The 12,589-nt window shown below is 48.4% G+C and overlaps 1 protein-coding gene across 7 annotated transcripts in view; it reads right to left on the minus strand.

Annotated features, from left to right (window-relative positions):
• The window catches only part of RBM23 (RNA binding motif protein 23), a 532,419-nt gene that overhangs the window by 151,523 nt on the left and 368,307 nt on the right, over window positions 1–12,589 (minus strand). For all 7 annotated transcript variants that reach the window (XR_015296038.1, XR_015296037.1, XR_015296040.1 and 4 more), the window contains exon 10: window positions 11,818–11,883. Coding sequence is in view for 3 of the 7 variants with exons in the window: in XM_086923661.1 (XP_086779787.1) it covers window positions 11,818–11,883 (66 nt within the window). In the remaining 4 variants the exon portion in view is untranslated. The remainder of the gene's footprint in view (window positions 1–11,817; window positions 11,884–12,589) is intronic.

A 12,589-nucleotide genomic window follows, 5' to 3' on the forward strand; every position in this document is an offset into this window, starting at 1 on the left:
TTGCTGTGTGACTTTGTTTCCTTCCATTACATTAGTATCTAGCGGTAAGGTGGCTCCCAGTCAACATGGTACTCCAACAAAAGAAGGGCTTTGTTTTAGCTTGGCTGGAAGAGAAAATAAGAAAGCACAGTCGCTACCGGCAGCTCGCAGTTCTAAAAGGGCCTTTCTTAATTCTGTCCCAGTGTCACAAAATCACACCAGGACAAATTCAGCATGTTTGCCTGGGTGAGCTGGAACCCAGATCCAGGCCTGAAATGGGATCTAGTGGGAACCCCCTACGTGTATGTTCAGTGTTTATGTAAGAGTGGACCATGCAATGTCACATATAAGCAACTTGAATACTTGGCAAGTATGACATTATGAATTGTCGATTCAAAACCCTGAAATCTCACTCCCTGGTATCGTGAGCTATAATCTTAAAGTTCAAGTAAAAAAAAAGTCAGAAGAAACAACATTGATTGACGCTGTTAAAAAACCAAAATACAAATATTACAAATTAACAGGTCCACTACAATCTTCAGGCCGACTGTTGCCTTTCAGAGTTCTGCTACCGAATAAAATCATTAGCAGTTACCACAGCTCCATCTACGCATTTGCCAGTACACAGCCTCTGTAAATGTGTGTGCACTCGAAGGACGGCTTAGAATTACCACCAACGCAGTAATTTAAAATCTTTTTTAATTAATTACGTAGTGAACAGCAAATGAGCCAGTTAGCGGAAAAGGGGTGAGCGGATTGAAAGCACTAAGCACACCCTCAGAAGAAGGCGGACTCCAGAATGATGTCCTTATCAGAAAAATAATAATAATCGCATTCTCCAAATTTGCCTGCTCACTTGTAATACTCAGCGATGGAGCTAGACATTCCAGGGGGCATATCTACTCATGCAGATATGACCTCATGTGCTATAGTCCAAGGGAAAGAGATGCACTCCAAGTACTCAGAGTTGTAATCCAGATTTTAATCAATTGTGCTAACGATGGCGTGCCAGACCTGCATAGCGCTTCGTCTCATAAGCGCTGTGGCTTCATACTTTCACAATAAGAATCAACGGTAAGATTCCAACAGGCGGCGCTGCCTTTATTCACCTTGGGATTAAATCCAATGGACCAATTACTTATATAAAAGTTCTTTACTTTTTCTTTTTCTCTTGGTTTAAACTGCAAATGCTACTTACCAGTATGCATCTGTTCTTGGCATGTAGGGCTGCTGACATTCTTATCTGTGCATAGATCGCCGCCTAGTGTTGGGTCCGGATGATTGCACATTGTTGTCCTGGAAGAGTCTTCGAAGTATCACGAGATAGGTGGCTCCTCCCCTGGACTACAGTGCGCATGGGCATCGGCTCCATCCCCAGATTGTTTTTAGCCATTGGCAGAGATGGAGTGAAGAATGTGAGTGATGACCATGCTATGAGCTTATATATACATGAAGACTGCAGCTGCTACAGGCGCCGGGGAGGAGGGTGGGCGATATGAATGTCAGCAGCCCTACATGCCAAGAACAGATGCATACTGGTAAGTAGCATTTGCAGTTCGAGGCATGTGGGCTGCTGAATTCATATCTGTGCATAGAATACATAGCAGTCCCTCCATTAGCGGCGGCCGCCCGTGCCAGCTGCAGCAGTCTGAAAAAGCGTCTTGAGAACAGCCTGACCAACAGCTGCCTGCTGTTTGGAGTGCACGTCTACACAGTAATGTTTAGTGAAAGTATGTGTGGTAGACCATGTGGCTGCCCTACAAATATCTTCTAAGGGAATGTTACCTAGGAAAGCCATGGAGGCCCCCAACTTCCTGGTGGAGTGGGCTCTCGGTGGGATAGTGAGAGTGCGTTTAGCTTTAGCGTAACAGATCTGAATGCATTTCACAATCCACCTAGCGATCCCAGCTTTGGAGATAGCGTTTCCCTTGTGGTGTGAGGCAAAAGCAACGAAAAGCTGCTTGGTTTTGCGGAAATCTTTTGTCCTGTCTACATAGTACATCAAGGCTCTTTTAACGTCAAGGGTGTGGAGCATCCGCTCCGCCAGCGTCTCTGGGTTTTGGAAAAACACCGGCAACTCAATTGTCTGGTTCATATGGAATTGAGACACAACCTTGGGTAAGAATTTAGGGTTAGTGCGGAGCACAACCCTGTTAGCATGTACTTGGAAGAAAGGTTCCTGGATGGTGAGCGCCTGCAACTCGCTAACCCTCCGTAGCGATGTAATTGCTACTAAGAAAGCAACCTTCCAAGTCAGAAACTGAAGCTCACAAGAGTGCAGTGGCTCAAAGGGAGGACCCATCAGTCTTGTAAGAACCACGTTGAGGTTCCATTCTGGAGCTGGTGGGGTCCTTGGTGGAATGACTCTCTTGAGTCCTTCCAGAAAAGCCTTGATAGCAGGGACCTTAAAAAGTGACAGGTGTTGCCTATTTTGGAGGTATGCTGCCATAGCAGACAGGTGAATGCAGATGGAAGAGTACGCCAAATTGCATTGATACAAGTGGAACAGGTAACCAATGATGTTTTGAATGGAAGCATCTAGCGGGTCAATATCGTGGTTAACACAGTAAATGACAAACCTCTTCCATTTAGCCGCATAACAAGCTCTAGTAGTGGGCTTTCTTGCCTCCCGAATGATGTTCATGCAATCGGGAGGAAGATTGAGGTAGCCAAACTCTAGGACTTCAGGAGCCAGATCGCCAGGTTGAGCTGTTGCGGATCTGGGTGCTGAATGTCGCCATGGCTCTGCGTCAGAAGGCTGGGAGTAAGATGAAGCCTCTGATGCGGTACCACGGAGAGTTCCAGAAACGTGGTGTACCACGGTTGGCGAGCCCACGTTGGAGCAACCAGGATGAGGGTCATCGAGTGTTGCCTGAGCTTGCGTGCCACCAGCGGTATCAGAGGTGCTGGGGGAAAAGCGTACGCAAATCTGCCTGACCAGTTCATCCACATCGCTTTGCCCTGTGATTGCGGGTGTGGGAACCTGGCGGCGAAGCTTTGGCATTTTGCGTTCTCCTTTGTGGCGAACAGGTCTATCTCTGGATGACCCCACCTTTGGAAGTACGGTTGGAGTACAGATGGATGTATATCCCACTCGTGCATTTGATGGCTGTGCCTGCTGAGCAGGTCCGCCATCTGGTTGTCCTTGCCCGGGAGATGCTCCGCCATGAGGAAGATGTTCCTCTGAATGGCCCACTTCCACATGCTCTGAGCCAGATGAGACAGCTGCGGAGAGTGTGTGCCTCCCTGCTTTTGAATGTAGTACATGGCTGTCATGTTGTCCGTCCGGATCAACACGACCTTGTTGCACAGATGTACTTTGAATGCCTTTAAGGCCATGAAGATTGCCATCAGTTCCAACACATTGATGTGCATCCTCCTTTGCTGTAGTGTCCATAATCCCTGCACCGTGTAGTGGAGTACATGCGCTCCCCATCCCTGGAGAGAAGCGTCCATTGTCAGGATGATCTGCGGCACAGGCTCTTGGAATGGTCGGCCCTTGCAAAGGTTTTGTGGATTCCACCAATGCAGAGAGTTGTATGCCCGACCGCTCACCAACACTAGGTCTGTCAGTTGCCCATGAGCCTGAGTCCACTGACGTGCCAGGCACTCCTGAAGCGGACGCATATGTAGCCTCGCGTGCGGGACAATGGAGATGCAGGAGGCCATCATGCCTATCAACTGCATGAACACCTTCGCTGGAAGCGAGTGTTGAGGTCTGAATCGTTGGATCAGCGTCTGGATACTGGCGATTCTCACTGAATTTGGCTGCGCAGTGGCTGCCAGAGTGTTTATTGTCGCGCCCAGATACTGTCGTACATGGGCGGGCTGGAGATGGGATTTCGGGTAGTTCAGAGAGAATCCCAGATCGTGCAGGAGATGAATGGTGCGGGACACGTGGTCGGCGCACTGTTGTTCTGTTTTTGCTTGAATGAGCCAGTCGTCCAGGTAAGGGTAGACGTGGACGTTCTGGCGTCGCAGATGCGCCGCCACAGTCGCCAGGCACTTTGTAAAGACCCTTGGCGCTGTGGTGACCCCGAACGGCAGAACCCTGAACTGGTAGTGCTGGTCTTGGATCGTGAACCTGAGATACTTCCTGTGGGAAGGATGCAGGGGGATATGAAAGTATGCGTCTTTTAGATCCAAAGTAGCCAGGAAGTCCCCCTGTTGAAGCAGAGGGAGTACCTGCTGCAACGTGAGCATATGGAAATGCTCCGAGAGAATGTACCAGTTGAGGGGCCTGAGGTCCAGGATGGGCCGCAGGGAACCGTCCTTTTTGGGGATTAGAAAGTACAGAGAGTAAACTCCCGTACCCCTTTCCTGCAGTGGGACGAGCTCTATTGCGCCTTTTTGCAGCATGACCTGAACTTCCTGCTGCAACAAGAGCAAGTGCTCGCCGGACATAGGACGGCTTCTTGGAGGTATGTTCGGTGGAGTGGAGGTAAGTTCCAGACAGTAACCGTACTGGATAAGAGACTTGACCCACCTGTCCGTGGTGATGGATTTCCACGCGGGCAGGAACTGCTGGAGTCTCCCCCCGACCGGTGTTGTGTGGTCGGGGGGCAGTGACAAGGCGTCACTGCTTGTTGGCGGCGGTGGACCTGGAGCTGTTGTTTCCACGTCCCCTGCCTTTGATGTTGTTGCCTCTGTAGCCACCTCTACCCTTGTTGGTGTATGAGGTTTGGGTATTGCCTTTGTAGTACTGGGTGGATTGCGATGCCTGACCCCTTGAGGTGCCTCTGGTATTGGAGCGGCGAAAGGAACCACCCCGAAACTGCTGAGACTGAAGGGCCCCCATAGACTTAGCAGTGTCTGTATCTTTTTTCATTTTCTCCAGCGTCGCATCCACCTCAGGGCCAAACAAATGGTCAGGATTAACCGTCTGGTTCAGGATGGTTGTTTGTATATCAGGCTTAAACCCTGAAATCCTAAGCCATGCATGCCTTCTGAGCAACACACTAGTGTTGATTGCCCTGGATGCCGTATCAGCCACATCTAGCGCACATTTTATGGAAGCGTTTGTGATGAGCTTTCCCTCTTGAATTAACATCTCCCCTGCCTCCTTGTACTGGTCAGGCAAGTGCTGCAGTAGTGCTTCTAGGGTGTCATAATGAGCCCTATCGTAGCGTGCAAGTAGGGCCTGCGTGTTTGAGATGCGCCAAATGTTAGCTGCCTGTGCAGCAATCCGTTTCCCTGAGGCCTCAAATATTTTCGACTCTTTGTCTGGGGGAGGAGCGTCACCAGTTGTCTGTGAGTTCGCCCTCTTGCGAGCGTTGGAAACAACCAAAGAGTCTAGTGGCAAGTGTCCCTTGATATATGTTGGATCCGAGGGCGCTGCCTTATATTTTTTATCAATGCGTGGATTGATGACACGTGCCCGAGTGGGCTCCTTGAATACCTCCTGCGCGTGCTTGAGCACTCCCTTGAGCATTGGCAAAGTTTTGATTGACTTTTCGGCCACAGAGAAAGTGTCAAATAAAAAGTCCACATCCACAGGATCGGAGTGCAGCTCAACATCGTGGTTAGCTGCAGCTCTCTCGATTAGCGCGTTGAAGGCAGCAGAGTCCTCCGTTGGCGAAGTTTTTGCCGCAAAGAGATGCGGTTCCTGACCTGACTGCGGGTCCTCAGGGTCGCCTCCGGCAGACCAAGGTTCATGTTCCTCCTCCGGATCCGAGTACGCCGGATAGTTGTACTCGACCTCCTCCTCGTCGTCATCCCCCACGGCAGAGCGAGTTGGGGAACGCGGCAGGTCACTTGGGGACGCCGGCGTCAGAGGCGCTGAAGTACCCGCAGAGTCCCTTTTGTTTTTTAGAGGAATGCGAAAGTGTTCCAGCACCGGCTCCGTGGTGATTTTTCTCTTGAGGAGGGACAGTTTCCCAGTATTGGCGTCGATGATGACTTCACGACGTTCTTCCTCCGCGAGTGGTTGGAGCCGAGGTTTAGGCACCACCGGAGACGCTTTGGGCGTCGACGCCTCCTTCGAGGGCACCCCAGCCATCTGCTTCGAAGCGAAGGCCTTCGGCGTCGACTTCGGCGGTAGGGTGAAGCGGATAGGCGCTTGTGCCTTGGACGGCTTCAACGTGGGCTTCGACACCCCGGCTTCAGGGTCGGGAAGCTCCGCGGCCTTTCGAATCCGTTGCAGGGACTCCTGGACCTTCTTCGAAAGGGCTGGAGAGGGAGTGACCGCTTCGCCTGATTTCCCTGATTTGGGAGTGGCGTCGGCGAGAGGCACCGTCTTCGGAGTCGACGCGGTACCGTCCTTGGCTCCGACGGCCGGGGAAGCCAGAGCTTTGGGATCGCCTTGACGCTTCTTTGAAGTCTTCTTCGGGTCGTCGACCGCGACCATCTTCGGCGCCGACGCAGCCGCGTCGGACGACTTTGCCTTCGACACCGACCCTGATGCCTTCGGGTCGGCCATCTTGGCGGGACTGTCCATGTCGGCCATTTTGGATTTTTTAGGTTTTGACGCCTCCAGAGCCTTCTGTACGGCTTTCACTTTCGGTTTCGAAGCCGGAGCTGTTGAACCCGAAGGCTTCACTTTCGTTTTCGAAAATGTGAGTGGCACCTCCAAAATGTCCGTGGCCGGGCTCGTAGGCGGGGCTGCTGGACTAATAACATGGTCTTGGGTAAGGCCCGAAGGCGATCCCTCGACCTGGGCCGCAGGAAGGGGGTCGACCCCTAAGTCAGTCCGGGGGTGCTCCTCCTCAGAGCTATCCCCCACGGTGGCAATGGCCGTATCGTCGTCCCCTACCTCGTCGTCGGCTTCGTCAAACTCCTCGTCCCCTGCGTCGTAGGCCTCCCCCTCGGACGCAGGGCTAGAGTCCGAAACCTGCTGGACATCGTCGCCTTCGACGTCTTCCTCGAAGATGTTGTCCGGCGGGGGCGCAGACAGTTTGGCCTGGAGTCTCGCAGCCCGACGAATCTTGAGGGTCTTCTTGCACCGGAACTTCGAGCAGGCCATGCACCTGGCCTCGTCGTGGTCCGGCGACAGACAAGTGTTGCCCACTGGGTGCACGTCGAGGTGCGAGTATTTCGCGTTGCAAACCGGGCACCGTTTAAACGGAGTCCGTTCCATGTCTGGAGCGTCGTGTAGGCCCGTCCGCGCCGACAGCACGCGGAAGGGCAGCGAGAGTTCGGAGCTGGAGAAAACAGTAAACCCGAACGAAAACGATACCGGCGCCAAGCCTAAAGACATTTTGGTCTCGAGTTAAGTGAGTTAACAACTATCGGTTCCGACAGAGGGAACCGACACACATCCGAACCCAATGGCGGAAAAAAACAATCTGGGGATGGAGCCGATGCCCATGCGCACTGTAGTCCAGGGGAGGAGCCACCTATCTCGTGATACTTCGAAGACTCTTCCAGGACAACAATGTGCAATCATCCGGACCCAACACTAGGCGGCGATCTATGCACAGATATGAATTCAGCAGCCCACATGCCTCGAACGTACATATTTTCACCATTTACTCCCATGTTTCTTTTTAATTCATTATATTTAAACAAAGGTGTCTCACAAAAAAACTCAGGAATCAGAAGTGGGTTCCACAAGCTGTGACGTTTATTAAAAATTGCCCGATGCATTTCGGGAAGGTACTTCCCTTCTTCAGGGGCATCCGAGCTTGTGATTCACCCCATTTTGTTATAAAACGAATCCACCCATCTTGTCTTTCAGCGCGATGAAGCGCTCCTGATTTCAGTTGTAGTGCACCCTGTGTTTGGGCTCCAAGGCCTGCTGTAGGGGTGACTTACATATAGTCCATTGCAGTGTCTTTGGCAATCTACACAGGAGTATGTCATGTTTTCACACATGGTTTGCACTAGGTCATGTAGTCTACAATGGCAGTCTGTGTAGAATTTGTGCATGGATCCCTTAGGGCAGTATAAGACATGCTGCAGCCCTTGCCCTGGGTACCTGGGGTACCATTTACTAGGGACTTAGAGGGGTCCTTGGCCAATTGTAGAACAATCAGACAATACCTTGCTTTAAGGAAGGAGCACTGCCAGAGTCGAAAATCAGAATCTAGCAGCTAAAAAGCAAGCAACAAGCGTGTGTGTGTGTGTGTGTGTGTTGGGAGGGTGAGAGTAGAATTCTGTTGTTGTAAGCCCCCCACTTTTTGCCAGACTATTGATGAACTTTTGACTTTATGTGTCCTGGCCCTGTCAATCACAGATTTGCAGGGCCAGTGTATTTTCCCCAGAACTAACCCAATTGGCACCTCTGGCCACAGGTCAGCCCCTGGTAAATGGCACCACAGGTACCCAGGGCACTGTGACCAGGGAAGACCTCTTAGAACTGCAGCACTTATAGAGCCACCCTTGTAGGAAAGTGGCTCTATATATACTGGACCAAAGTAAGGTACAGTGTGTATAGAGTCACCAGTCCGAGAGTTTTGGCAGAGGCTAAAGTTAGATATAACCTTACTCTCTAAAGTGGTAACTTGGTCGAGCAGTAAGGCAGTATCAGAGGACAATGTAAAGCACTTGTTGTACACACTCAGTCAGCAAATGGTCTCACACACTCAAGAACTGAACTATAGGCCAATTGTTTTGTATCAAAAGATATAGTAGTTTTATTTTAGAACCAACAAGGTATCAAAATATACTTTCTCAGGATGAGTTACTCTAGTTAAATACTCTTCAAATAGGCAATAGACTTGTTGAATGCAATAGCTGTAAACAGTTAAGCAAAAGCGTGTTAGTTACAGTAGGGATTTTTAAGGAATATATCATTGTATTTTAAAAGTTGACACTTAGAAACTTTTTCAGTTGAAATTACCAATGTTATCCAACGGAAGGAAATTAAATTTGCAGGCAAAGTATGTTCACATTACTTTTGTAATCCGGATCTGGACTCCTAGATTCAGCACTGGGAACTCTATCTAAAACAGGTAAGCACTCATGTTTTGGTAGGATTTTTAAAGAATATTTGTAGTTTGCAAAAATCGAAAGAAGAAATTTCACAGAAAAAAACAGTCAATTGTTTCCTATGGAAGAAAATTCAGGTTACTGGTAAGTACGGTTTCAGGGTTTGTGCTGGGCTAAAAGGTGCAGCACTGAGGTCTCTCCTGGTAACAGGTGAGTAAATCGGAATTCGTTGTTCGGCTGATTTTAGGTGAATATTTTAAAGTTCCAAAACTTCACACTTAAAAGAATTATCAAGTGAAAGCAGTCAATGTTAGCCTATGGAAGAAAAGTGAGTTATCGGCTTTTAGGTAAGTACTCAACTGGCAGAGTTAAGGTTCTGGGCATAGACTCAGGGGTCTCCTAGGGTCAGGTAGGTACAGTTGGTACACCCTCAGCGGCACAGGGGCAGCCAGGTGCAGAGGTAGTTTGGCCCAATGTTATCAAATGAGAGGCAGGGGGCCTTCGGTTGGTGGCTGCTGGCTAGCAGGCCATGCGGCGGTAGGAGCTGGGCTCCTGGTCACTTGCTCAGGGCAAATGGGGAAGTTGGATAGGACAAAGGTAGCACTGCTAGGGGCACTCGGGCGGCTGGGTGCAGGGTGCTTTTGAGCCGTCAGGTGCTGTGAGAAAGTGGCTCTATACATACTGGAACAAAGTACGGTACAGTGTGTATAGAGTCCACAGACCCCAGAGGTATAACAGAGGTTAAAGTCAGGTCTGACCTTACTCTCCAAAGTGGTAGCTTGGTCGAGCAGTAAGGCAGTACCAGAGGACAGTGTAAAGCATTTGCTGTCAACACTCAGTTAGCAAAAGGTTTCACACACTCAAGAACTTAACTCCAGGCCAATGGTTTTTATATCAAAAGATATAGTTTTATTTTTAAAACCAACAGGTATCAAAATATTCTTTTTTCAATATGAGTGATCTCAGGTAGTTATTTTGCAGAAAGGCAATAGACTTTGTAAGCACAATAGGTGCAGTGGTTGCAATAGGCAACACAATTCTAAACACAATTCAACATTGAGCTCAATGGGTTTTCTACATAAATGCAGATGATTACTTTATAACTCCAGGAATGGATCCTAGATTCAGTCTGGGCTCTAAGCTGAAAACAGTTTGGTAAGAGCGTTTTGGTTAATGCAGTGATTTTTAAAGAATATAAAGGTATTTCAAAAGTTGACACTTAGAAAATTTTCAGTGTAAAACGAGCAATGTAATGGAAGAAAACTCAAGTCACAGGTAAAGTAGGTTCTCGTTACTTTTGTAATTCAGGACTGGACTCCTAGGTTCAGTACTGGGGTCTCTACCTAAGACAGGTAAGTAATTACGTTTTAGTAGTTGATGCTATTTTTAAGGAATATTTGTGAATTGCAAAAGTAGACAGAAGAAATTTCACAGAAAAACAGTCAATGGTTTCCTATGGAAGAAAATTCAGGTTATGGGTAAGTACGGTTATAATTACTTTTGCGGTTCAGTACTGGGCTGAAAGGTACAGTACTGGCTCCTCTCCTGATTCCAGGTGAGTAATTCGAAATTCGTTACTCGGCTGATTTTAGATGAATATTTTAGGGTTTCACAGCTTCACTCTTTAAAGATTTTTCGAGTCAAACCAGTCAATGTTATCCTATGGAAGGAAAGTGAGTTATTGGTTTCCAGGTGAGCACTCGACTGGTGAAGTTAAGGTTCTGGGCATAGACTCAGGGGTCTCCCAGGGTCAGAAAGGTACAGTAGTTGCACCCTCAGCGGCACAGGGGCAGCCGGGTGCAGAGAGAGGAGGCCCAATGCAGTCCAGTGGAGGATAGGGGACCTTTGGTGGATGGCTGCAAGCAAGCAGGTCACTCGGCTGAGGGAGCTGAGCTCCTGGTCACTTACTCAGGGCAAGTGAGGAAGTAGAGTAGGGCAGTAGCTGCACTTCCAGCGGCACTTGGGTGGCTGGGTGCAGGGTGCTTTTGAGCAGTCGGGCGCTCAATGTTATTCAATGGTTAAGTTGAAAAGGGAACAAAGGCTACAGACTCGGCGACAGATTCTTCAGGTGCGACCACCACTTTGAGAGGTAAGTTGGGATCTTGGAGAAGAGGTGAGTACCCCAAAGGAGGACACAGGGGGCCGTGGGGCGCCGGGTGCTGGGGTGCCTTTGCTGCTCTACCACACTACCACAAATAGAGAGTGAGGTTATATCTAACTTTACCTCTGCCTAACTTTGGGTTCCACTGGACTCTGCGCACTATACCTCACTTTGGTATAGTATATACAGAGCCAGCTTCCTACAGTGGAAAACTGCAACAAAAGCCCAGTTTCCTACAGATGTGTACTGCTGCTGCATTGTGGGAGATAGCATCCTGAGGCTGGAGATAAACTACAGAGTTTTCTTTAAAAGTGGTCTATGTTCGGTAGCGGAGATTCATTCATTGGGGTAGTTTCTTGTTCTGTAAAGGCACAGGGAGGAGGGGGCAGGAGGGTGCATGCTATCATGCTAGAATTATTTGATTATATGTCTAGGCTGTGGACAGGACTATGCGGTCTCAGTGCATTTTCAAGGGGCGAAGGAGGGAGTTGGGGGGAGGTTCTATATCATTTAGTATGTCCTTGTTATGCATTATTGATTTTGCTCATAAAAGTCGATTGCTTTCATGGTTACATATTGTCTGATTCGGCAGATGTCTCTGGTGTGCAGAGCCCTACGATGTATATGCAAATTGATGAATAAAAATGTTTTTTAAAAAGTGGTCTATGTTTATACAGATTTTAAAAGGATTTCAAGAAAAGCAGGCAGGGATAAAAGTGAAGGAACGTTGCTATAATGATGTACAATAGTGTTGAGACAAAAGCAGCACAGGACCTAGGACCAAACTGGCAGACTTACCACCACACTTCTGAGAGTTGACCAGTTAAATATGAAAGGCAATAAAATAGGTAAAAGATTCAAGTACTCACTGTAATGAAGCCAAAGCCCTTAGAGATCCCAGTTTCTGGTACCTTCATGAGCTGGATGTTTTCTATCTGTAGAAGAGGAGACAATTAGGCCCTGGAGATAGAACACCACAGTGTTCAACAGACACTCATTGACCTAAGAGTTCATAATCCAAACCATAAAAAAAAGAAAATCTACCAGAACCCTTCTGACATATTTAAAAATAATAGAAGAGGAGTAATTAGAGTCTCAATCATTTGACACCTACTTACGGTCAAAAAGGACTGTGAATTTTATTGTCCCATGTGTATGCAAGGCACAACAAGTATTGGCATAGCCAATAAGTCGCGCTACAAGTGTTTAGCTGTGCAGCAAATTATCGCCACTCACACGGCAACAACACATAGCACACTTGGACCACTAGGGCCAATCTTATAAGAAGAAACGCGAACAGACCAGGCCTAATCTTGTTGGTTACAAATAAGAAAATTGGAAGAAGCACATCATCATACAGGGGTCAACTTAAAATCCAAGCAGTATTCAGAAAGAAAAAAACTGTCTAAAACGGTCAACAACATTAATTGCCCTGTTGGTGCTAGTGTGGTGAGTGAGGGACAAAGACGCTCAAAGAGTGGTTAAATAGCAATTGGAGTGTCAGAAGATGAAGGTTCTCAGGCTAATCCATGCTGTCATATTTCTACAGAAGGTAGAACTCTAAGCCCTAGCTGGTTTGAAGCTGAGTCCATACATGTATGCCGCACAGTATTGTGCTACCCTGGAGAACATATCATGCAG

This window comes from Lissotriton vulgaris, chromosome 5 (assembly GCF_964263255.1).
Source record: "Lissotriton vulgaris chromosome 5, aLisVul1.2, whole genome shotgun sequence".
Taxonomy (NCBI): Eukaryota; Metazoa; Chordata; class Amphibia; order Caudata; family Salamandridae; genus Lissotriton; species Lissotriton vulgaris.